This window comes from Microcaecilia unicolor, chromosome 2 (assembly GCF_901765095.1).
Source record: "Microcaecilia unicolor chromosome 2, aMicUni1.1, whole genome shotgun sequence".
In the NCBI taxonomy this organism is placed as follows: domain Eukaryota; kingdom Metazoa; phylum Chordata; class Amphibia; order Gymnophiona; family Siphonopidae; genus Microcaecilia; species Microcaecilia unicolor.
Window position 1 is genome coordinate 406,874,976 of NC_044032.1, and position 26,923 is coordinate 406,901,898.

At 42.9% G+C, this 26,923-nt stretch overlaps 1 protein-coding gene across 5 annotated transcripts in view; it reads left to right on the forward strand.

The window, feature by feature from the left end:
- Positions 1 to 26,923, forward strand: part of LOC115461098 (probable E3 ubiquitin-protein ligase HERC6) — a 165,510-nt gene that overhangs the window by 132,771 nt on the left and 5,816 nt on the right. For all 5 annotated transcript variants that reach the window (XM_030190673.1, XM_030190674.1, XM_030190675.1 and 2 more), the window contains 4 exons: positions 6,293 to 6,359; positions 8,549 to 8,619; positions 13,755 to 13,938; positions 14,048 to 14,150. In XM_030190673.1, coding sequence (XP_030046533.1) covers positions 6,293 to 6,359; positions 8,549 to 8,619; positions 13,755 to 13,938; positions 14,048 to 14,150 — 425 coding nt within the window. The remainder of the gene's footprint in view (positions 1 to 6,292; positions 6,360 to 8,548; positions 8,620 to 13,754; positions 13,939 to 14,047; positions 14,151 to 26,923) is intronic.

Below are 26,923 nucleotides of genomic sequence, written 5' to 3' on the forward strand. Positions count from 1 at the left end.
CTGTTTTTGAAGGAAGTCTACCTACTTCTTGTGTCTGATGTACCCTGTCGTGTTACAGAACCTGGGACAGAGGAGTATCAATATTTTGTGGATATAGGGAGTGCTTCTTACTGGCCAGCTAGAGCATATATGGTCCTTATTAATATTTTTGACTGGGATGTTCTCAGAGCTTCAAGGATCTCTCCATGATTAAGCGACTGTGGCCTACATTTATGTATTTATGGGCCCAGTATTCAGCCTGCGGCGGTAGGCAGCTTGTAAGCTGCTCAGTCATGGTTGAATTAACCCCGAATACTCAATGCTGGAGCATATCTGGCTATCGGCATTCAATAAACAGCTTAGTACAACAACTTGGAAGTTAACCAGGAATCGGCCGATACACAGACCAGTTAACTTGGTGGATAAAGTTAGCACAGTATTATGGGCTAGATTCTGTGTATGGCACCTGAAAATTCTGTGTGGGAAAAATGTACACCTTGGCATATTCTCTAAAGCACGCCTATATTTTGCAGAATATGCTTAAATTTCCACACGGTGTATAGAATACACCGAGCACCTCTCCACGTGACCAAATTTAGTTTTGGACATATACACTATGTTTTACTTGGCGTAAATCCCAACGCTAAATTAGGCGCAGAGCAGATGTATTCTATAACAAAGCACATAGATTTTAGAAACACCCATGGCCCTGTCCCCCTTTTCAACTATGCAACTTAGAATTTAGGCGCACCACGTTAGAATACACTTAGTGAGCTGTGCATGTAAATCTTAATGCCAGTTAGTGCTGATAATTGCTTGTTAACATCCAATTGACAGAGCTGATTAGCTGCTTTACCAATTAAGTTACACGTACTGTTATGGAATACGCTTCGATTTCCATGTGGAAACTAAGGCGTGATATATAGAATCCTGGGGTATATTCCTATGAGCGTCTTATTTAGGACATGCTAATCATTAGCACGCACTAAATCTGTTAGCACACCTTAGTAAAAGGACCCTTTACTTAGCTGATTAGCAGACTGAATATTGCTGCTAAACATTTAAGTACCAGTTCCATCCAGACTCTGCCCCCAGACTACTCCTAATCTAGCCATAAGAACATAAGAATAGCCATTCTGGGTCAGACCAATGGCCCATCTAGCGCAGTATCCGGTTTCCAACAGTGGACGATCCAGGTCACAAGTACCTGGCAGAAACCTAATTAGTATCAACATTCCATGCTACCAATCCCAGGGCAGGCAGTGTCTTCCCCCATGTCTGTCTCAAAAACAGACTCTGGCCTTTCCCTCCAGGAACTTGTCCAAACCTTTTTTTTAAACCCACTGTTACCACATCCTCCGTCAACAAGTTCCAGAGCTTAACTATTCTTTGAGTGAAAAAATATTCCCTCCTATTTGTTTTAAAAGTATTTCCATGTAATTTCACTGAGTGTCCCCTGGTCTTTTGTTAAGGAATGGCTGGTCAGAGCCGGTATTTAGTGGCACTATCCGGTTAAGTGCTGCTGCATATTGGCGGCTGACCAACTCAGTGGAGTTAAATCCTTTGAATATTGACCCCTATAATATTTGCACTTCAATAAAGGGCTGGAGAGTTCCAGTGATGACATTGATAAGAAGGCAGCTTAGATCAGGAGTCTGTTTGCAGCAATAAAGATCTAGTAGGGAAAAGCATGTTTTCCACTTTTGCTGGACTGATCAGTCATTGGGTATTGGAAACCCCACTGGTTATATAGCAATGTCCAAGAGACAGGCTGGCGAGATAAAACAATATTTCCAGACCAAAAATGAAATGGAGGCAACGGATCCACGTGGAGAGCGTGATCTCGATCTCACAGGCTTTGAGGAGGGGGCTCCCCTGCAATCAAATTATTTTGCAGATATTCTTCAGATACCTCGGGGCCACTCACAAAACGTGATATGAGACTCTTACTTTAGGACCTTAAGTGATCTCTGCAAAAAGATACCACAACCCGCATTAATGAACTCAAGGCCCTAATCCATGACATCTGGGGTGGCCTAGAGGATCTGGGGTTATGGGTTGAAGAAGCGGTACAGCGTCTGGAGGACTTTGAACAAAAAAGTATTTCTACCATGTAGTAATTGACTTCTTCAATTTCTATGGCGCATACCTTAACTGAAAAAGTTGAGGATTTGGAGAACAGGCTACTTTTCCACAAAGTTGTGGTCTCATTATCCAGAATATTTGTGGCTGCATATTAGCGGTGGACTCCCCATCCGCAGCTGATACCCCTGCCATTATTCTGGTTAGAGCTAATCGACTGGTGGATATAGTGCCCAACCTGGTGGGCCCACGCCAAACTGGTTTTGTGAAGGGGATAAACGCAGTAGTTAATGTGCAACGGCTTTTTTTGTGCAATGGAGACTGTTAGGTCCCTGCTGTATTGGTAAGATCACCAGCAGCTTGATGCTCTACTGGTAAGCAATGATATAGAAAAAGCTTTTGATATGGTCTCATGGCCCTATCTTTAATTACTATACGTACAAGGGTTATAATGGATTTTATAATTAGTCACGCTGTTTTATCTACTTATATATTGCGCTAATTATTGATCATAAACAACATTGTATAATATTCAATATCACATTTATTACATATTAACAAATTCCCATTCACAATCTCACATATAGCTCAAAACTGTACTTTACCCCAATAACATTTCATCTTGTACCCCCACTGTCCTGCGTAATCCTCAAGAATATACCAATAACATCAGTCCATAGAGCAGTAATCACTTCATACCACTTATAGGGCAGAAGTCCTGATAGTCCATAGTTCACTAACGGCAACCTCGTCGCCACTCCTCACAGTCCAATAAATGATCACCGCATTGGTTAAAGTTCTTTAACAACCAAAGAAGCTGTCCAATTGAATCATACCACCAAACCCCATTACAGGGTCACTATTCCAGAGGTAAGCACTCAACTCGTTGCACTTTAAAATATTACTCATCAGTGGGTAATAAATTCTTCCAGCTTTTCATCCATATGGCAATTGCATATGGTTGAATGCATCTTGCTCATTCACCATTCAACTCTTATCTTGGTCCCGGTCTCAACACAGGCCGTGTTTCATTTTCTCTTCATCAGGAGACCTTTTACAAATAACATCAACCATTACTTACAATCCCATACACCCACACTATACATTCAATTTCAACAGTAGTCTTTTAACTACAGTTTTTTCTTTTTTACCTTTATCAGCCACATTAGAGCTTCTAGGTACACCCGGGTTCCTCTCTGTCTCCGGTTACACCTACTACACAGATCATATGATTCAACTACAACCTCACTTCCTCTTTATATTGTCATTAATAAAGACCAATCCACCTCCTTATTTAAACCATATGGTTCAACGGTGCCCCAATTAAATATCATCCGTTGTTCTCTACGGACTAGCTCCCGCTCAGGGTTGCCCACTTGTCCACACAATTGAAACAATACTACAAATCTCAAGTCATCAATCACGTGTTTCGAATGCACCCAATGACTTACAAGTGGAGTATCCATCTTTCTGCATCTGATATTACTTAAGTGTTGAGATATGCGTATCTTGATCTTACGGGTAGTTTCCCCAATATACCACAATTGGCATGGACAATATATACCATAAATCACGTTATGGGAGTTACAATCTGTTTCTGTCCTAAGATAGGACTTCTGCCCTATGTGGTATGAAGTGATTACTGCTCTATGGACTGATGTTATTGGTATATTTTTGAAGATTACGCAGGACAGTGGGGGTACAAGATGAAATGTTGGGGTAAAGTACAGTTTTGACCTATATGTGAGATTGTTTGTGTATGGGAATTTGTTAATATGTAATAAATGTGATATTGAATATTATACAATGTTGTTTATGATCAATAATTAGCGCAATATATAAGTAGATGGCCCTATCTTTGGGATGTGTTAAAATGTTATGGTTTTCAAGGTCCCATTTTACAAATAATTCACCTTCTTTACTTCGCTCCATGGGCTCAGATTCTGGTAAATGAACTTTTGTTACCAAGAGTGCCTATCCACAGGGGAATGAGGCAGAGATGTCCCCTCTCCCTGATATTGTTTCTTTTATGTATAGAACCCTTGGCATTAAAATTGTTGGATGATCAAACCATTTGGGGTATATCCATGGGCTCACAAGAGTTTAAATTGATCATTTTTGTGGATGACCTAATGGCATATAAATGTTCCCCTGCCTAGAACCTTGGACGTGCTCTTGGGGTTTGGCTAGCTATCTGGTTTGTGGATAAATGCAGGCAGATATGAGGCCTTATGTTTGACAGAGGGCTTAGACCGCCGATGGAGGGGAAATTTCCCCCTGTGTTGGGCGGGGACCCAGCTTAAGTATTTGGGTCTGCTTGTACCCAGGGATTTGTCTCACATTTATACCATAAGTGTTGCCAGTCTTCTCCAAGATACAAAATATCTTTGTGATCGTTGGAGCCCCCTTCCTTTGTTGCTGTAGGGTTGGATTGCTTTATTACGAATGGTTCTGCTACCCAAATGGTTATATTCTTTGCAGCATCTGCCGATTTGTTTTAACACACACTGATTTGATAAAATACAATAATATGATCAGGAAATTTCTCTGGGGCACAAAAAAACCATGCTTGGCTCTTCGACAGCTGAAGCTTCTCCGCAGTGACAGAGGATTGGGATTGCTTGACCTACGAGCCTACAGTGCTGCTTCAATTACGTTACGTCCGAGATTGGATTTTTGAGTCCTCAGAGTTTTGTGACTACCAATTTGAAACTATTTTGGGAGGAGAGTTGGCTTTATCATATTTGATTCATGCTCACTATGGGGGCACTAACCTCCCATTGCAAAAATCATATTATCCTTTAGCCCATGAAATGGGCCTGTACAATTCTGAGAGAGAAGTATAGCTTACATGTGACTATATCCAAATATTTACCCGTGGTGGGGAATGAAGATTTTACTCTTGGCTTGCCTGATCCATGTTTCCAGCAATGGGCATCTTGAGGTTTGGCTTTGATTCTGCATGCACTTGAGGATGATGAAACCGCAAATGTTATCTTGTGACACAATACATACAACCTGTTTACTGCAACCTCAGGACTGGTATGCATATCAGCAGATGCATCATTATATTGCTCCACTATTGCGCATCTATCTGGCAAATTTCCCTTTATCACTGTTTGATGAAAAATGGCCACAACTGGCCATCTGTAAAGGATTGGTAGGTCGCTATTATGCTGGATTGAAGGCATCGATTACTCATTTTCCACTTCAGAGAATAGTGAACTAATGGACTTGTGACTTTGGAATCTATACCCTGTAGGCCTGAATAGCCTGAAGGATATGCCGCTTCTGGCATATAGTGATAAGCTGCAAGAACTTCATTATAAATTCCTTTTGCACATGTATATCCATCTTTCTTGTGCTAAGAAGATGGGTCTCCCTTCTGATGGGACCTGTCTCAAATACCAGGTATCGGAGGCCTCATATAAACACTATATTTGGAATTGCCTTAAAGTGCAACAATTCTGGCAACAGCTTTGGAACTACATAGATGGCATTTATCAATGATACTGAGCTCCTACCCTGCAACTTTGTTTATTGGATGATACATCTGTGATTGTGGAAGGATCTCCTATCTCCAGTCCTTTCTTTTCCATAAAGCAACCTTGATTGCAAAACGCTGCATACTACTCCAATGGATTTGTCCAGATCCTCCAACGTTACTTCAGTGGCATAATCAAATGCATGAACTTCTCACCATGGAACACGTCAGTGGAAAAGAGAGGACCAAGGGCAAAAAAAATGCTTTTTAATTATCTGGCTGTCCTATTTAAATAGCGTGTGGATGCGTGCTCAGTCCGCTTTCTTGAATTCTTTGGAGATATAATAGGGAATAGTTAAATTTGAACCACCACAGTGCTCAAGTGTAGGGGATCCAAAAAGAAATAGTTCTGTGGTATTTAGTGGAACTGTGCTCCTTTGCTTTTTCTTTTGTTTCCCTTTCTCCCACATGATAGTGGGTATTGGAGATATTTTTCCTTCAGTGTGTTTTTTTTTCCTATTTTTTTTCTATTAAGTTTTTTTTTTTTAATTCTCTGTATCCTTTTCCCTGTGATGTATTGAAGTGTTAATTTCAATAAAGAGGGAAAAAAAAGAATTGAAAGCCAATAGATACCAATCAAAACCAAGGACTCTAGCCCTAAACCTTACCCACTAAGTTAAAATACTATTAAAATATATTCATATACAATTACAGTGCTCAAGTTATCATTTTGTGTTTGACTTTCAGGAGTTTACAGTATATTCTGGATTGTGCATTTGATGATCCTGAGAAGAATCCGGATGTTTATTTTTCTGTAAGTGCAATGAAAGATCTTTTTAAATCTATCTACATACATTTTGGACCTTGTTGGTCATTTTCAAAGAGAAGTTACCCTTGTACTTTGCACCTGCTTTTTCTGCAGAAAGAGAGATGAGGATATAATTATGCATGCAAATTTCAACATTTAATTATACATGTAGAATTTAATATCTCCCCCCCCCCCCCCAAACTAACCGCCATCTCGTGATAACAGCTTTTCAATCTGGCCAAAAATATGTACAACAGGATAATTCCTTAGTTTCAGCAGTCATAGCAACAGTCCTCTTAGAGAGGCACAGACCGGGATTCTCTCAAGAGCCTATACAGTAGAAACAAGTCTGGTATTGTGCCAGAGTCTCACCTGACCACATGTACTTGTGACCAGCAGGGGCTTTTTCGAAAGAGAAGGACGCCCATCTTTCGATACATCGGGAGATGGGAATCCTTCTCCCAGGTTCGCCCAAATCGGCATAATCGAAAGCCGATTTTGGGCATCCTCAACTGCTTTCCGTCGTGGGGACGACCAAAGTTCACGGGGGGGTGTCGGCAGCGTAACAAAGGCAGGGCGGGGGCGTGCTTAAGAGATGGGCGTCCTCGGCCGATAATGGAAAAAAGAAGGGCGTCCCTGATGAGCATTTGGCTGACTTGACTTGGTCAATTTTTTTTTTCACGATCAAGCCTCGAAAAGGTGTCCGAACTGACCAGATGACCACCGGAGGGAATCAGGGATGACCTCCCCTTACTCCCCCAGTGGTCACCAACCCCCTCCCACCCAAAACAAAAAAATTAAAAATATGTTTTTCAAGCCTCAAATGTCATAGCCAGCTCCATCACAGCAGTATGCAGGTCCCTGGAGCAGTTTTTAGTGGGTGCAGTGCACTTCAGGCAGGCAAACCCAGGCCCACCCCCCACTACCTGTTACACTTGTGGTGGTAAATGGGAGCCCTCCAAAACCCACCAGAAACCCACTGTACCCATATCTAAGTGCCCCCCTTCATCCCTAAGGGAGCTATGCACCTGGGAGCAATTTGTGAAGTCCACTGCAGTGCCCCCTAGGGTGCCCGGTTGGTTTTCTGGCATGTCAGGGGGACTAGTGCACTACGAATGCTGGCTCCTCCCATGACCAAATGGCTTGGATTTGGTCGTTTTTGAGATGGGCGTCCTCGGTTTCCATTATCAGCAAAAACTGAGGTCGTCCATCTCTAAGGTCGACCTAAATGTCAAAATTTGGGCGTCCTCGACCATATTATCAAAACAAAAGATGGACACCCATCTTGTTTCAATAATACGGGATGCCCTGCCCCTTCGCGGCGTCATCCTTAGAGATGGGCGCCCTTAGAGATGGCCGACCCCGTTCGATTGTCCCCTCCACGTGACCTGTGTTTGCTTGGGATAATGTGTGATACAAATTTCTTTTTTTAATTCTGTGTCCTCCACCTTTTTAAGACACTGTCTATCCAGCTGGGATGGTGATGGCACAAGGAAAAACAAGTTTGATTCAGTGAAATAACCTGTTTCTTAGTTGGGTTCTAGTATTACCATATCGAAAATGCGGCCATACCATGCCTCTGTGGTTATGTTCTACTAACGTTTAATGATTAACTAGCTTTCTTGAAAGGGTTATATAAACTTTGGATGCATGACTAGGGCCACAAACATATACTTCTGTATTCAACATTACAATTCCTCATGTACAGCCACAAAACAACCTTTTAGAGTGGATAGTGTTCACAATGAGCTCCTTTTATTATTGACCAGATAAAAGAGAGGTAAGTTTTCAGTTTTGGCAAAGTACAAGTCATCACAAGAGTAAAATATAAGAAAACCAATGGACTGCATTAGGGGTTTATAGCCTGTTTAGCTATGTTTAAACAAAAGAAATCTGCATGAAACAAAATATTTTTATTTTGACTTATAAAACCACTTGACCCTGAAACATGCCTCAGTTATTTGTGCCATTGTCCACTTTCACCCCTTTAGGAGGTTCAGTTCCTTCATCCAAAATACTGATATTGTTCTTCTTTAATCTGCACAAAGAAAACGTATCCACAAACAAATTCCATGTATTTTGGGAAGTTTATCATAAACCTCCTTATGTCATATAAAATTTCCCTTGTCACAGCTTTGAAAGTACTGAAATGTTCACATTTGGATCATATCTCGGTGTCTCCTCTCTTGTTTTAGATACCCTGGGACAATAAAGAAGTCGACTTAATACCAAACGGGAGTTCCATTGTCGTGGACAACTCAAACAAGTACGTAAAACAGCAGGAGATATTTTAAATCTTTTTCTCTGCATTTAAATCTTCTTATAAAAATCACACTGATGGGCGGTGGGGTTTTAGAGAGGTGTGAATTTTCAAGAAAAGCTGGAACATGAGAACAACTTGTTCAGACCTTTTTTTTAACCTAGTTATGCTAGTGGCCTTGACCATATTCACTGACAACGAATTCCGCAGCTTATTTGTGCATTGATTAAAAACAACAACAAATAAAAGCAAAACTTAAATTTATTTGAATTCTGCTAACAGTTAGTTTCTTGGAGCATTCCTGAGTCCTAGTAATATTCAAATGGCAAGTAACAATTCCTTAAGAATTTGTTCCATACTGTTCATGATTTTATAGGCCATGTAAGCTTTGTTCCCCAGTTCAGTTAGCTTTGTTGTAAAAGTCTGCTGCAGATGTCTGCGTATTGTTGAATCTGCATCAGATTTAAAGTGAATATGCCATACAGCTAGTGGGAGGGGGGGGGGAGTGGTTTTGTTGATCTGTTGGGGCAATACCTCAGGAGGGTCATAAGTGCCAAGACCCTGCGAGGCAACAATACTGTCTCTTGGGGGGAGGGCAGTTTAATTTGGTGCTTGGGGGATGAGAAATGTTACAATGTTTGGATGTAAGTATGAGTAGCTCAAGGGGGGGAGAAAATGTAAAAATGTATGATGGTCTATTTGCTATCCTGTTACCCACCATTCCATTTGGTTCTTCACTGGTTGTATATTGAGAATGTTGACTGTCAAGTTGGTTGTACCATCAATAAAATGATAAAACATAAAGTGGATATGCCAGTTCGTGGAAACTAGCTATGGGCAAACCTTATGTACATCTCTGCAAATTGGTAAATGTACAATAAAACTCCCAAAATCTGCTCAAATTTTCCACATATTTGCTTAGGAAAATCTCATCAAACCTGAGAGAGGCCGATATTGACCTGGTTTTTGAGTTCAGCTTTAAATTATTCATAAATCCCTAGGCTATCCCAATATCTCACTGGCAATGTTGTTCTCTTCTGACAGAGGGATCTGGATTTGATTCCTGGTTCATGTTTTTTCCACCCCGTGAGATGGGCAGGGCCTGAAGATGCTGCACAGGCATTTGCAAGCAGCCATAGTTGTCACACATGGTGTAAGTTTATGTAGCTCAGATGGGTAGATGTGTGATTGAAAAATGGGCCGCCTAAGTGTGTACCTGTATTTTATAAACCGTGCAGACGGAGCATACTTGCCAAAAGTACACATGTAGAACTATACATGAAAGCATTTGTGTATACACATTTCAGAAATGGTGCTATAAACCAGGATTGTTTCTGGCCTCATAAAGCATGTACATGCATTACTATCCAGACAGTTAAACTAACAGCAGCCCAGCATCCACAGAGAAGATGGTTTTCCTGAATTTCAACTGTTGCTGCAAAATAAACAGAACTGTTACTTAATGTATGCAGAAGCTGAAACCAGAAGTCTTTCCACCACAGGGCTAGAGTCTTTGTACTGGATAGTCACCATTCCTGATGATAGAGCAGATAGGTGGATATGCAATTTCTGTTGAGTTGATTTATTTCAAAGGATGGTTCTTGAAACAAGGCGTGCTTAGGGTTGAACTAAAGAGAAATTTGTGAATTGTTTGGCTTAAGTGAAAGTTTGGGAATTGGTTATAGAGTCCACTTTCCAGGAAGAGGGAGGCAGAGCAATTGTGTATGCCCTGAACCAAAATGGAGAATCTGTCTTGTAGGGAAGTATAACTTGAATACAATTTTAATTTGAGCATTGGAGAACTCCATTTCTGCGCTGTTCTGGTTCTATAGGATGGGCACTGTTGGCTTTAGTGCTAGAGTTTTGAGCATGGGAGCCAAAGTGAGAGACGGGCTCAGCAGACAGCCTGTGAAGAAAGCTGAATCTTCTAGGAAACAGGAGACTGGGTTACCCACAGGTGTGCAAGCTACTGTACTAATCACTTTAGCAGCTTCAGAAACAGGGGTGTGGCAGGAAACACTCCAGCTAGGCAAACTGGGAATATATAAAGGAGATCCAGGGAAGAGGAGGTAGGAAGAATACGGGCTGCAATCCCCCTGGGATTCAGTAAAGTCCCAAAAGGAAAGAAAGAAATAAGGCAATTAAAAGCCTAGAAAGTTGGTCTCTTGTAGCCTAGGCAGGGAGAAACCTTAGGCTGGTTAAAAGAGGGATTTAATTTGGGAAAACTGTCCTGGTGGTTAAGAGGGGTTTAGTTTAGGAAAACTGCCCTGGTGGTTAAAAGAGGGGTTTAGTTTGTTTTAACCCATCTAGAAGCTTGGGAACAGTGAGCCTGATAATAAGCATGGTAAAGAGTGATAATTGGTTCAGTTCCAAGAGTGTTTATGCTGAATGTACTTTCTACAAAGATGGTAGTCAAATATTAGAATTTCTGTTAAGTGTTTTCTCTGTTAGAACCATAATAAATGATTCCTGGTTTTATTTAATGCTGGTGGAAGGCGTGTTAATTGGGGTGTCACCTTGGAGGGAGACAGGGTAGTCTGATCCCCACAGGAGTTGGAATAGTGGGGGCAGCTGTACCCTAGCAGAGTGTGACTCTATCCAGGCTGTTGGTGACAGGCAAGGATGTCAGACCAAGGGCTAGATGCACTAAACTAAACAAGCGGAGCCAGCAACGTGGGTTTTAAACTGGTTCTAGCCAGTTCAACGTGCAAGTAGTAAACCAGGACATGCACAAAAGGGCATTGTCCTGTCATGGTAACAGCTAACGAAAACGGAATGCAGATGAGCAAATTAGTATTATAATGTGTATAATTCGTATTATAATGAGATGCACTACCGTTTTCCGATCCCCTCACTGTGGAAAACCTAACGGGAGGTCTGCACCTCTCGGGGCTGCTGTGAGGGAATCGGAAGGAAAAAAAAAAAAGAGAAACCCTGCAAGTAGGGTCTGCTCTCTACTCTGTGAAGCGATCTGTTCGGCACTTACGTTTGATTTGCCTGTTTCCTTGACATCTCTCTCTGCATCTACCACAATGTCAGCAAAGTGGGTAAAAAAAAACGTTATAAAAAAAACGGGGAGACAGATTAAAACGTAAGTGGAAAGTAAGAAGTGAGCTATGTGAGGAGGAAAGGCAGAGCTGGAGGGAGACGGATGGCGCACTGCTTGTCTGCAGGATCTTGCTACGCAGTACGCCCGTGTACTCGATTAGCTCCTGCAGGCCGCGCTCACACTGCTGCCCGTAGCTGCTGAATTTCTGTAGCACTTTCTACAGCTCCCGCTCCACCGTCACGCACTGATCCATGGCCGCTGCCGCTGCGGCCTCTTCTTCCTCGGCCTCCTCACAGCTGCCGAGCACCGGGCCCTTCACCGCGGCTGCACAGGGACACCCAGCCCCGCTGCCGCCACCCAAATCCACCGCCACCACAACTGTTTTTGTTTTTAATGCTTGGCTGCTCTGCGCATGCTCAGCTGGCCGACTGGCTTGGAAGGAAATCGCATGCAAATGAGCTAGCAGCAAACAGCTCATTTGCATGCGATTTCCTTGATGCATGCCTGTTTCTTACCGATTTGCTAAGGAATCGGTAAGGGAAGGGCTTTAACGTTTTTATCAGTGCATCTACCCCCAAGTCACCAGCTCTACGGTGGCCCTAGTGGTCAAAATATTCCTTAGAGATATCTTGAAAGCCTGGCCTTTTGGCAGCCCTTGGACTGGGAGTGAAGATCAAGGATATAGCAGGTAGAGTAAGGCAAAGAGCAATTCAAACTCGACTTCATCAGGTTGCCACTTCCACAACTGGAGGTATTGGCAGGAGTTAGGTACAGAGAGGCTTATTGAAGAATGAAAACGGTAACGGAATTCAAAAATGCATGGGATAAACATAAAGGAATCCTGTTCAGAAGGAATGGATCCTCAGAAGCTTAGTGGAGATTGGGTGGCAGAGCCGGTGATGGGGTCGGGGCTAGTGAAAATGGCAGATACTAATCAAGGTCAGGTATACACAATAAGTAGCACATATGAGTTATCTTGTTGGGCAGACTGGATGGACCGTGCAGGTCTTTCTCTGCCGTCATCTACTATGTTACTATGTAAATTAAATGGCAACTTTGGTGAAAGTTATTGTTGTGAGCTACTGTTAGATTATTTTACCAGAAGTTTGGTTGTTTTAGCACAGGATCCCATTTTATGCAATGAGACCTTGTGCTAAAATAACCCGACTTAACAGTAGCCCATCTTAATAACTACCTCCTCTCCCCTTAATGGTAGTAACAGTTATACTCCCCATGATGCCTGAGGTGAGCCTGCAAGCTCATTTCAAAGGGAAGCTCTCTCAGAGGGGTTTTTTCCCCCCAAATAGGGGCAATTCCGCTCCCCTTTCCTTTCTTGTCATGAATAACAGTACATGCTTTTATCTGCAACTGGGACATGGGAACATTTCCACATGACCTATTTACTTTGGTAAACACAAGTTTACCTGCGTAAATTGCCCCCCATATCAGCACCCAAACATGAAGATCTAATCAAATAGTTGTTTGTGCCACTGAAGAAGGAAAGTTGGATTCATACCACACACTCAAGCTGACTCGTTGTAGTTAACAGAGATGCATGAGAATGACAGCTCTTCCAAATTTTCCACATCAGGAGCACCTGGAGGGAGTCATAGAACATCAGAAACAATGCTCACAGTCTCTTGAAAGTACAAATGCCTGTTGCCTCAATTTTGAACACTCCCTCCTCGGGGTTGCTTCAACTTGTTACTGTGGGCCACATGTGATGAGCCTTTTTCCTACAAAGGCAAATTTTAAAAAGCTCTTTAGTACTTCTGGGGGTTTTTTTATGTGCTTCTAATGGTATGGGTGCTGGTATATTTCTAAAAAAAAATGATAGGGAACATTCTTCTTTTCTTTGATAAGCTAAATAAAATCACGTTAACCTTCCATTGGCCCAGGTACAAAAACTGAGATTGTGAGCCCACTAGGGACAGAGAAAGAACCTGCATATAATAAATGTAAACAACTTTGGTTGTACCACAGAAAGGTAAATCAGATGGTGAGGTGGTTGTTCAGTATTCACACAAGACTGGACAGGAAAAAAAATGGCTGACCTTGAGTTTTCAGAGGACCTATTTTTCTATTTGTACAGGTGTGACTATGTTGATAAATACATTGATTACGTGTTCAACAAATCAGTAACAGAAATATTTGAAGCATTCAAGAGAGGATTTTACAAAGTGTGTGACAGAGAGATACTTCAGTTCTTTCAGCCACAGGAGCTGATGGAGGTGGTGACTGGAAATACAGATTATGACTGGATCAAATTTGAAAAGGTTTGAAAGCAATCTTGCCTTTTTTTTTGAAGGTCTGCTTATCTTTCTTACGTCCTTAGATTTCTTTAAGCACATTTATCTGTTTTTTTTTTCTTTTGCTCTTTTAAAGAACACTATCTATTGGGGAATATATGGTCCTTCACATCCCACCATTCAGATTTTTTGGAAGGTTTTCCATGAACTGCCTTTACCAGAAAAGAAAGGTTTCCTTTGTAAGTATCTTCAAATTCAGCTTATTTGGAAGAATATAGGAAGATGTTTGGTTTTGCTTAGTAATACGCCCTCTCAGGCTCATCTTGCTCTTAGTGGATGCCTTTTTCAGAGGCCTTTCTCAATTTGTATAATTGTTCTTCTTGCACTGTAGCTTGCACTACAGACTTTGTAAGCCACTTTGAGCCTACTACTACTACTATTTAACATTTCTTAGCGCTACCAGGATTACGCAGCGCTGTACAATCTAACAAAGAAGGACAGTCCCTGCTCAAAGGAGCTTACAATCTAAAGGACAAAAAAGTGCAGTCAATCAAATTGGGGGCAGTCTAGATTTCCTGGATAGAGGTACAATGGTTAGGTGCCGAAAGCAACATTGGAGAGGTGGGCTTTGAGCAAGGATTTGAAGATGGGCAGGGAGGGGGCTTGGCGTATGGGCTCAGGGAGTTTATTCCAAGCATAGGGTGAGGCGAGGCAGAAAGGGCGGAGCCTGCGATCAGTGGGAAAATGTGGGATATAAATGTAATAAATAAAAACATTTATGTGCCAAGTACATAGGTAATGAGTAGAATACCAGCATATATACATATGTGTACTCGTACGTGCATAAATGCCTAAAATTTGGCGTTCCACTATTTTATAGCATGGTGCCCAAGTGTGATGGTGTGTAGTTTGTAGGTGCTTGTACCCACAGGTGGCGTCTGGGAGGGGTGCACAGTTGTTTAAAATTCTAGAATACTAGATCAGGATAACCCAATATTAGTTGGTTGGTAACATTTTAGGGAGGTGGTGAAGGGTGGGAATTGGGAGAAAATGTGAACAGTTTGGAAGTTTGGCAGTGGATAGTTTCCTCTTAATGACATTCTGCATTGATCCCATTATCTTGTTTTGTATGACTTTAATAAAAGAATATTTAAAAAATAAGAATTCTAGAATACTATAAATTTATGCATGTTGCAGTTTGGGTGTGAGCATTTACACCAGCTCTTTGGCATAAATGTTTGATGGTAAAAAAATTGTGTGTACCTAACTCTATGATATGAGTTTAAATGATCTCATAAACTCATATCTCTGTACAGGAATAGTTCACTCTTAATGAGGCTCAGCTGGTGACTCGTTTCATGTAGGGACCTCATATGAAACGCCTAGCCACCCGTCTGGGGCTACCCCGCAGCCACTTAGAGGGTCTATCCCCAGCACAGCTCAGGTCCGTCTGCACCTGTCGCTTGTGCTGTAGCACCCTCCTCCCACCAATTTGGCCCCTACTGCCTCTGGGAAAATTATCGTCCGTGATTTCTAGGTTACTTGGGGCCACAATCCTAGTGGTCCCACAGTTCCTAGAAAGCACTCACAGTCCCAATACACAAACCACCAGGATTCTTAATCCAGAAAAGCGGAGTTAGTAAACTAAAAATGTTTTATTGTCATGAAAAATTAGAACAATGAATAGAAAAGTTGCAAACGGTAACACGTAACAGAAATATGGATCAATTATAACATTATCTAAACATTTGTATGCTATCTAAATAGTACCTGGAGAGATCAGGACATATAGCTGATCACAAGTTATCAAATATAGCTGTTCACAGGGACTCATCAAAGAAATCTCTTTTTTTTTTCCTTGGCTAAGACTGGAGATTGTGGTTGAATTGAATTCCTGGGCCAATCAGAGCCCAGAACAAGGAGTTTTAAAAGAATACTGCAAGTTACATCCTAGCTGTGCCAGACTAAAGAAAAAACAATCATTACTCTGTAACAGTTTTAAACATAAACATGCACCACCTGGTGGCCAAACTAGGGAAATACACTTTAAGCCTGTGGCTTAAAACCCACTGTTTTGTCACACCTCACCACTGTGTCTCACTGTTAATTGTCATTGGCTCTCAACTCTCTTATCTTAGCAATTTTTCAAACTTGCAATTCACTTGTTTAATCAATTGTCATCAACGTTAAAAATAAACAATCACAAGTTGCTTACACTTTTTAAAAAGGTGAATTGTAAGTTTGAAAAATTGCTAGATAAGAGAGGTGAGAGCCGATGATGATTAACAGTGAGATGCAGCAGTGAGGTCCCCGCATGAAGTGAGTCACCAGTTGAGCCTCATTAAGAGTGAACTACTCCTGTACATAGATATGAGTGAGATCATTTTAACTCCTTTCATCATAGCGTTGGGTACACACATAATTAATGATCTGAAATCACCCTTGCTAAGAGAAATTGGACTTTGATAAAGGTGATGGTAAATAATAAACACATAGTTTACCTGTTCTAGTATTCTCTAAAGGATTATAGGTACCTATTTTCATTTATAGAACGGTGCCCTCTGGGGTAGTGGTGGGGAAATTCTGTATAGGCTGACCAGTTAGACACCGGTATGATTTGCGATAAGCTAGTGTTCTAAAAAGGTTATTCTGCATGGTACGGCCTTTATAGAATATTAGCTTAGCACACATTTTTGCGCCTAACTTTAGGACGAGCATTTAGGCTTAGAAATGACAGTATTCTATAACTCTGCGCCTAAATCCTAACCTGCCCATGCCCCTCCCCCAGCCCACACCCCTTTTGGAATTACATGCAGGTTATAGAATAGGGGCCTAGGGCAGATCCGCACATAACTACTGACTGCCAATTAGTACTTGTTAATGCCAATAATTATCACCTGTTTTAGAGAATGACACGGGGACAAAATTTGTCCCCGCAGACCCCGTCCCCGCCCCATCCTTGTAGGTTCTGTCACCGCCCCATCCCCGTTCTCATCTGCAGAAGCCTCAGACACTTATGATTTTATATTTAAATCTTTTTATTAAAGTATAAAAAGGAACAATATGCTGTGTAACTGTTGTGTATAAATTACAAATACAAAACAATAACTAGCACCTCCCACCACTGCCACCCTCTATCCTTCCAACCCCGACAATAGCTGACTTCTACTACCCCAAGGAATCCTAATCCACCCTGTTACATTGTCCAGGGGTACAAAATACAACCTGTTCTGTATGCCCTAGAGGGGAGATTTTTTAATCCCTGGATGAATAAGAAGTCATCAACAATCTCAGGATTCAGTCTATCTCTCCTGTCTTCCACAGTCCCTCCAGCAATAGAAGATGTCTTCTTAGAAGATGTGCTGGTAGCGGGATGTACAGGATCCCCCATGCAAATTTTGCTATTTGTGGCCTGCATGTTTGCTTGTTTTTCCAAAAAATACAAATATTGTCTCTGCATCAATGAAACATAAATAACAGTCCAAAGTAGACAGTGACACGGGGACGAAGTCTATCCCTGCCCCATCCTCGCAGGCTCCATCCCCGTCCCCATCCTCGTGGTTACTGTGGGTCCCCGTGTCATTCTCTAACCTGTTTAACCAATTAGTTTACTTGTGAATCTGTGATCCACGCCCAAAATTTGTGCACTCAACTATGGGCAACCTACACAGAAACCAAGGGTAGCTTGCTTAAATATAGACACACTTACAGAACTACCTTCTAAGGGGCCTATTTACTAAGCTGTGCATTTACTGTTAGCCACCCTAATTATCACATTAAACACCTAACAAAGTATTATGATTAAGGGGTAGGGAATGGGCAGGGACTAAACCTTGCAATTTAATGCAGAGGTCATTACTGCATCTTAACAGTTAACATGGCAGTCAATGAGATGCAGTTAGCCACGCCACTAGAGATGTACCTGACTACATTATAGGGCTCATTTTCAAAACAAAAAAAAAGTCATAAGGTGGCACAAGGACATTTTTCTTTCAAAAATGTTCAAGTTGCAATTTAACACCCCAATTTTAGACTTTTTGATCCACAGTTTGTCCAAGTTTCAAGGGGACGTGTTTGGGTGGGGCATGGGCAGCACCAAAAGATAAGAGATTTTTCTACAATAATGGAACAAAATGAACATGCCTGGGGCCAAAATTGACATTTTTGGCTAGATCGTTTCAGTCACGACTTAAGTGACCAAAAGGTGCCCTAAATGACCAAATTGGACCACTGGAGGGATTAAGGCATAAATCCCCTTACTGCCCCCCTCCCTCCCCACAAGGCTGTGTAAGAAACAGTATATAGCAACCTCTGACAGCTGCAGATGTTATGTCCAATCAGAGCAGCAAGCAGGTCCCAGGAGTAGCCTAGTAGATGGTACAATATACTGTAGGGAAGAGGAGCCAGACTCGTATTCCACTCTAATCATTTCACTTTGAGTGAAATGTGTGAGCACTTCAAAACCCACCAAAACCTTACTGTACCTACATATAGGAGACACCTGCAGGCGTTAAGATTGTATTGGTGTACTTTAGAGTGCAGTAGGTTTTTGGTGGGTTGTGCAGGGCTCATCATGCAATATAAGGGGGTAACGGTGAGAAGTGTACCTGGGACCTTTTATGTGAAGCCCATTGCAGTTCTCCCTAGGGTGCCCCACTGTTCTGCTGGGATGTCTGTGTGGCCATCCCCCATACATCCCAATGGCTGTTTTTTGTTCGTTTTTCCCTTGGATGGTTTTCTTTTTTGTTTTTTTTTTAATGGTCCTAAAAGATAGACACATTGAGCACAAAAACATAGCCAGTGGCCATTTTTGAAACAAAATGTTGGAATGGACATGTTCACTACTGGATTATTGGATGTTTTGCAAAAAAGTCCAAAATTGGATTTAGACTTCGTATCGAAAATGCCTCCTTAAGTGTTATCAGCCATACGGTTAATGCATGCTACTGATCATTGCACTGCATTAACCTCTATGCTGCCTTCTCTAGAGTGCTGGAGATACCCCAGCACTAAAAGCAGAAGTGTTGCACCTAACACATGTATTTATTTCTTTGTTTGTTTGTTACATTTGTATCCCACATTTTCCCACCTATTTGCAGGCTCAATGTGGCTTACATGTAGTAAATTTACAATGTAGTAAATTTAAAACGAATCAGAGAAAGGTTTCTTCACTTAATGTGTAATTAAACTGTGGCATTCGTTGCCAGAGAATGTGGTAAAGGCGGTTAGCTTAGCGGAGTTAAAAAAAGGTTTGGACGGCTTCCTAAAGGAAAAGTCCATAGACCGTTATTAAATGGGGAAAATCCACTATTTCTGGGATAAGCAGTATAAAATGTTTCGTACATTTTTGGGATCTTGCTGGGTATTTGTGACCTGGATTGGCCACTGTTGGAAACAGGATGCTGGGCTCAATGGACCTTTGGTCTTTCCCAGTATGGCAATACTTATGTACTTATAGTTTGCCAGTTCCGGTATGAACAAGTAGAAGGTGATATTGTGGTAGAATAAGGTTCATGTATGGAAAATACATTGGGGGAACTTAGGAAGAGGAAGAGTTAGGAAATGTCCAATTACGGTCTTTGGTTTCATCTTAACTTAATCTATTAGTGCACATTAGGTTAAAAACCTTAGTATAGATTAGTAAATATTCCTAATTATTTTACAGAAATATACTGCTAAATAAGATAGGTATGCTGACCTAATTCTGCTTCAGATGTGAAAAACATAAAGGGAGAATATAAAGAAAAACTTGCCGTGGAGACAAAAACTAACACCTTTTTCAGGTCCATCAGAAACAGAAATGCGGAGGAACTGAAAAATCTCGGTGAACCTGGAAGACATACTTAGCCAAATTGGCAAGTTAGTGATAAATCACCTAGACCGGATGACATAAACCGCAGGGTCCTGAAAGAATTCAAACATGAAATTGCTGCTCTGTTAGTGATCTGCAACCTGTCTTAAAAATCATCTGTAGTACCTGAAGATTGGAAGGTGGCTAGTGTAACACAGATTTTTAAAAAGGGTTCCAAGGGTGAACCGGGAAATTAAACCAGTAAGCCTGATTTCCGTTTTGGGGAAAATAGTAGAAATTATTATAAAGAATAAAATTACAGAACACATAGACAAACATGGTTTAATGGGACAGAGTCAGCCAAGGGAAGTCTTGCCTCATCAATTTGCTTAATTTCCTTGAAAGCGTAAACAAACGTGTGGATAAAGGTGAGCCGGTTGATGTGGAGAGGCATAATCGAATGGGACGGTCAAGTTTTCCTGGGGCCATCTTTCATTTCGATAATACGGTTGGGGACGCCCAAATCAGCAAATTTAGGTCGACCTTAGAGATGGTCGTCCCCAGGACTTAGTCATTTCTGATTTTCAGCGATAATGGAAAGTGAGGACGCCCATCTCAGAAATGACCAAATCCAAGCCATTTGGTCATGGGAGGAGCCAGCATTCGTAGTGCACTGGTCCACCTGACATGCCAGGACACCAAGCGGGCACACTAGGGGGCACTGCACAGAAATTGCTCCCAGGTACATAACTCCTTTACCTTCAGTCAGATGCACTAACTGAACAGATAAAGCCCTTCCCTTAGCGATTCAGAAAGGAACGGGCATGCATGAAGGAAATCGCATGCAAATGAGCTGCTCGCTGTTAGCTCATTTGCACACGATTTCCTTCCTATGGAGGGGAAGCCAGTGCAGAGCAGCCAGGCGTTATGCGTGGCTGCTCTGCGCATGCCAAAGAAGGCTTCATATATGCAGACAAGCTGCGTGTTTAATAGCCATCTACAACCTTAAATAAATTGCTGTCTACAACCTTAGAAAAACACAAGTCCAGGTGAAAATGTTCAAGTGCTCATCAGGGACGTCTCTTTTTTTTTTTTTTTTTTTTTTTAAGAGTATGGGTGAGGGACGTCCTTCGCTATGCCTCCACCCCTGCAACGGCAGTTGAGGACATCCAAAATGTGGATGTTTCTGTGAGAAGGATTTTCATGCCTTTGCTATGCCTCTGACACCCCCTTTATTTATTTGGATTTTGGATCACAAGTAGAAGCCGTGGGATTTGAACCGGCCACCTCTGGATTGCAAGACCAGTGCTCTAACCACTAGGCCACTCCTCCACTCCACTCCCTTGAAATTTGGCTGTCCCTGTGGGTGGGGGGGGGGGGCAGTTGAGGACGTCCAAAATGTTTGAAAGAAGGACGTCCACGCCTTCGTTATGCCTCCACTGACACACACATACCTCCCCCCCCAGGGACCTGCATACTGCCCCCCCCCCCACAGGGACGGCCAAATTTCAAGGGAGTGGAGTGGAGGAGTGGCTTAGTGGTTAGAGCACTGGTCTTGCAATCCAGAGGTGGCCAGTTCAAATCCCACGGCTGATACTTGTGAACCAAAATCCAAATAAATAAAGGGGGTGTCGGAGGCATAGCAAAGGCATGGACGTCCTTCTCACAGAAACATCCACATTTTGGACATCCTCAACTGCTGTCGCAGGGACAGAGGCATAGCGAAGGACGTCCTTCACCCATACTCTTTAAAAAAAAAAAAAAAAAAAAAAAAAAAAAGACAAAAGTTTTTTAAGTTGTTTTTTTTCGGGGTGGGAGGTGGTTAGTGACCACTAGGGGAGTCAGGGGAGGTCATCCCCGATTTCCTCCGTTAGACATCTAGTCATTTAGGGCACATTTTTGTGGCTTGGTCATAAAAAAAAAAAAAAAGGACCAAGTAAAGTCGGCCAAGTGTTCATCAGAGACGCCCTTCTTTTTTCTATTATCACTTGAGGAGGCCCATCTGTTAGGCACGCCCCAGTCCCGCCTTCGCTATGCCTCCGACATGCCCCCAGGAACTTTGGTCGTCCCCACGATGGGAAACAGTTGGGGATGCCCAAAATCGGCTTTCGATTATGCCGATTTGGGCGACCCTGAGAGAAGGATGCCCATCTCACGATTTGTGTCGAAAGATGGGCGCCCTTCTCTTTCGAAAATAAGCCTGGTAGTGTATCTAAATTTTCAGAAAGCTTTTGACAGTGTTCCTCATGAGACTCCTGAGAAAATTAAACTCATGGGATAGGAGGCAATCCTGCTTATAATCGAAAGAGAAAAACGCCTATATTGTGACCCAAATCGGGAGATGGGCGTCTTTCTCCTGTGGGCGCCCAAATTGGTATAATCGAAAGCCGATTTTGGGCGTTTCCAACTGCAATCCGTCACAGAAACGGGTAAAGTTGATGGGGGCGTGTCGGAGGCATGGTAAAGGCGGAACTAGGGCGTGGTTATCGGCCGAGGAGAGATGGGCGTCTTTAGCTGATAATCGAAAAAAAAAGGCGTTTTTACCGCGATTTTGGGTCACTTTTTTTGGACCCTTTTTTTTCACGAACAAGTCCCAAAAAAGTGCCCCAACTAACCAGATGACCACTGGAGAGAATCGGGGATGACCTCCCCAGACTCCCTCAGTGGTCACTAACCCCCACCCACCAAAAAAACCCCAATTTAAAAACTTTTTTCCAGCCTCTATGCCAGCCTCAAATGCCGTATCCACCTCCTTGACAGCAGAATGTGTTTTATCCTCTGACAGCCTTTCCCTGGTTCTGATGTGGCTTTCTGGTGAGTGTGACACCTTTTCTGTTATGCGCACTGCAGAGTCGCATCAGCAATGCATTGTGGTGGGTGTAGGGTATTGGGCTCCGAGATTCCACTAGCTTGTGGCAAATGCTCACGATGTTGGTAGGCTGTACTCCCATGGTGCTTTTCCCCCTGCTTACTGGGTCAGAGTGTGCCCTGTTTTGTTTCCGGTAGTCTATGAGGTAGTAGCCATTTTTGTAAGCCAATTTTAGATCCCTTTCACGTACTAGCCACGTTACAGAACTTGGTTCTTCCCTTGAATGTGGCTGAAAGATGGCATTGTACAGCATTCTGCCAGCTCTGACCTACTGCTAATCTCAGTACCAGGGAGACTCGTTGCCAGTGGGGCACAACCTCTGATCTGCAGTTAACTGTGAGTAAGCATGCTTATTCCAGTAAAGGACGTTTTCGGAGAGATTAGTCTTCAGGTGTCAACTGGTGTGCCAATGTTATATAGCAGCAACAAGTCCTAGAGGCCTGCATTTATGCAGGTCCCTGGAGCACTTTTAGTGGGTACCGCAGTGCACTTCAGCCAGGTGGACCCAGGCCCATCTCCCCCACCCGTAACACTTGTGGTGGTAAATGGGAGGCCTCCAAAACCCACTGTACCCACCCCTAAGAGCTATGGTAGTTTTGTACATTTGTGGGTTTTGGGGGAGGGGGGTTGGGTGCTCAGCACCCGTGGTAAGGGAGCTATGCATGTGGGAGCGTTGTCTGAAGTCCACCACACTGACCTCTAGGGTGCCCAGTTGGTGTCCTGGCATTTCAGGGGGGTGAGTGTACTACGAATCGTGGCCCCTCCCACGACCAAATGGCTTGGATTAGGACGTTTTTGAGCTGGGCGTTTTTAGTTTCCATTATCGCAAAAAAAAACAAACGTCCAGCTGAAAAACGTCCATTTTTTTCGAAAGTACGGTTTGTCCCGCCTCTTCACGTACCCGTTTTCGGACATAGACGCCCATGGAGATAGGCGTTCGCATTCGATTATGCCCCTCAATATCTTTCTGTGGATTAGGAATTGGTTATTGGACAGAAAACTAGAGTTAAATGGCCATTTTTCTCAATGGAGGAGGGTGAATAGCGGAGTGTCGCAAAGGACCGTTCTAGTTAACATATTTATAAATGATCTGGAAAACAGAATGATGAGTGAGGTGATTAAATTTGCAGATGACACAAAAGTATTCAAAGTTGTCAAAACACATGCGGATTGTGAAAAATTGCAGGAAGACCAGGCATCCAAATGGCAGATTAAACTTAATGTAGACAAATGCAAAGTGATGCACATTGGGAAGAATTATCTGAATCGTAGTTAACATGCTAGGGTCCACCTTAGGAGTCAGCACTCAAGAAAAAGATCTAAGTGTCATTGTAGACAATACGCTGAAATCTTCTGTCCAGTGTTCAGTGGCAGCAAAAAAAATCAAACAGGATGCTAGGAATTATTAGGAGAAGGATGCAAAACCAGACCAAGAATATTGTAATGCCTCTGTATTGCTCCATGGTGCAACCTCACCTTGAGTATTACGTTCAATTCTTGTTGCTGTATCTCAAAGATATATCGGAATTAGAAAAGATTCAAAGAAGAACGACCAAAATGATAGAGTGGATGGAATTCCTCCTATATGAGGAAAGGCTAAAGAAGTTGGGGCTCTTTAGCTTGGAAAAGAGACGGCTGAGGGGGGATATGATTGAGGTCTATAAAATTCTCAGTGGTGTAGAACAGGTAGAAGTAAATCAATTTTTCACTCTTTCAAAAAGTACAAAGACCAGGGGACACTCAATTAAATTACATGGAAATAAATAGGAGGACATATTTTTTTCACTTAATAGTTAAGCTCTGGAACTCACTGCCAGAGGATGTGATAACGGCAGTTAGCATATCTGGGTTTAAAAAAGGTTTAGACAAGTTCCTAGTGGAAAAGTCCATAGTCTGTTATTGAGATGGACATGGGGAAACCACTGTTTGCCCCGGGAAGAGGGTACTTTTCCACTGTACCCTAACACAGCCCTGATCACACTGGTCCCTTAACCTGGTAAGCCCAAAGAGCAGGCTAATTCTTATAAACACATCTCTCTCTTGAATGTTGATTTAAAATTCTCTCCAAAAGTTTGGCAGCTCGCTTGTGGGAAGTTTTACCAACACTTGTGAGAGATGCTTAGGTGGGCTTCACGTGAACTAGGCAGTTGGTTGATCATGTCCGCAAAATTCTGCTGGCCATCACCCACTGTCATTTGTGGGGTCTCCTGGCTTTAGTAGCCAGCTTAGATGCAAAATAAACCTTCGACAGGGTCTGTTGGGATTACCTGTTTAAAGTGCTGGCTAGATTTGGGATCCGGGGTTGGTTCTTCCAGGCCATCCTAACTTTTTATAACTTTCCCAGAGCACAATTCTTAGTGAATGGGGAGCTCTCTTCCATCTTTCCCATCTGTCAAGGCACGTGGCAGGGCTGACCATTGTCTCCATTATTGTTCATTTTATCTTTCAAGCCACTGCTATGGATCCTAAATAGTGATAAACAAATCACTGGGGTACAGATGTCTGACACTCATATTAAGAGATTGGAATTTGCTGATGATCTCTTGGTAATGATGACTAACCCTCAGGTCTCTGACAACACTTCTTGCTCTGATTTTACTAGATACAGGAAGTTTTCGGGGTTTACCCTCAATGTCCAAAAATCTAAAGCTCTGCCTATTGGTGGTGAGGTGAAAGAAAGGTGGGTGGTCCTTCTCCATTGCAATGGGAAATTGATGCCCTCCGTTATCTGGGTATCCTCTTGCCTGTCGATATCTCTACCCTTTATGATAGAAATATCTGACCTTTGATGGAGGAGACTAGGTTGCGGCTGAGACACACCCACTATTGCTATGGGGCCATATTCATCTCTTCAGTATGATTTTAGCACCAAAATGGCTTTATACTTTTCAATTACTGCCTCCTTCTCCTCTTCCTGATATCACTGAAGAGGAAACCGCCCATCTCCTCTCCTCCTCGAAATCCACCACCTGTTCCTCAGACCCCATCCCCACCAACCTACTTAGCACCATCGCTCCTACTATCACCCCCACCATCTGTCATATCCTCAACCTCTCTCTCTCCACTGCAACTGTCCCGGACACCTTCAAGCATGCTGTGGTCACACCACTCCTCAAAAAACCATCTCTTGACCCTACCTGTCCCTCCAACTACCACCCCATTTCCCTCCTACCCTTCCTCTCCAAGATACTTGAATGCGCCGTTCACAGCCGCTGCATTGATTTTCTCTGCTCTCATGCCATCCTCGATCCGCTTCAATCCGGCTTTCGCCCCCTACACTCGACAGAAACGGCACTATCTAAAGTCTGCAATGACCTGTTTCTCGCCAAATCCAAAGGTCACTATTCCATCCTCATCCTCGACCTATCTGCTGCTTTTGACACTGTCAATCACAACCTACTTCTTGACACACTGTCCTCCTTTGGGTTCCAGGGCTCTGTCCTCTCCTGGTTCTCCTCCTATCTCTCCCATCGTACCTTCAGAGTACACTCTCATGGTTCGTCCTCCTCCCCTATCCCGCTCTCTGTTGGAGTTCCTCAGGGATCTGTCCTTGGGCCCCTCCTTTTTTCAATCTACACCTCTTCCTTAGGCTCCCTGATCTCATCTCATGGTTTCCACTATCATCTTTATGCTGACGACACCCAGCTGTATCTCTCCACACCAGACATCACTGCAGAAACCCAGGCCAAAGTATCGGCCTGCTTATCTGACATTGCTGCCTGGATGTCCAACCGCCACCTGAAACTGAACATGGCCAAGACTGAACTTATTGTTTTCTCACCCAAACCCACTTCTCCTCTCCCTTCACTCTCTATCTCAGTTGATAACACCCTCATCATCCCCGTCTCATCTGCCCGCAATCTCGGCATCATCTTCGACTCCTCCCTCTCCTTCTCTGCGCATATCCAGCAGATAGCCAAGACCTGTCGCTTCTTCCTCTACAACATTAGCAAAATTCGCCCCTTCCTCTCTGAGCACATCACCCGAACTCTCATCCACTCTCTCATTACCTCTCGTCTTGACTACTGCAACCTACTCCTCACCGGCCTCCCACTTAGCCACCTATCCCCCCTTCAGTCCATCCAGAACTCTGCCGCACGTCTTATCTTCCGCCTTGACTGATATACTCATATCACCCCTCTCCTCAAGTCACTTCACTGGCTTCCGATCAGATACCGCATACAGTTCAAGCTTCTCCTACTAACCTACAAATGCACTCGATCTGCAGCCCCTCCTTACCTCTCTACCCTCATCTCCCCTTACGTCCCTACCCGTAACCTCCGCTCTCAAGACAAATCCCTCCTTTCAGTACCCTTCTCCACCACCGCCAACTCTAGGCTCTGCCCTTTCTG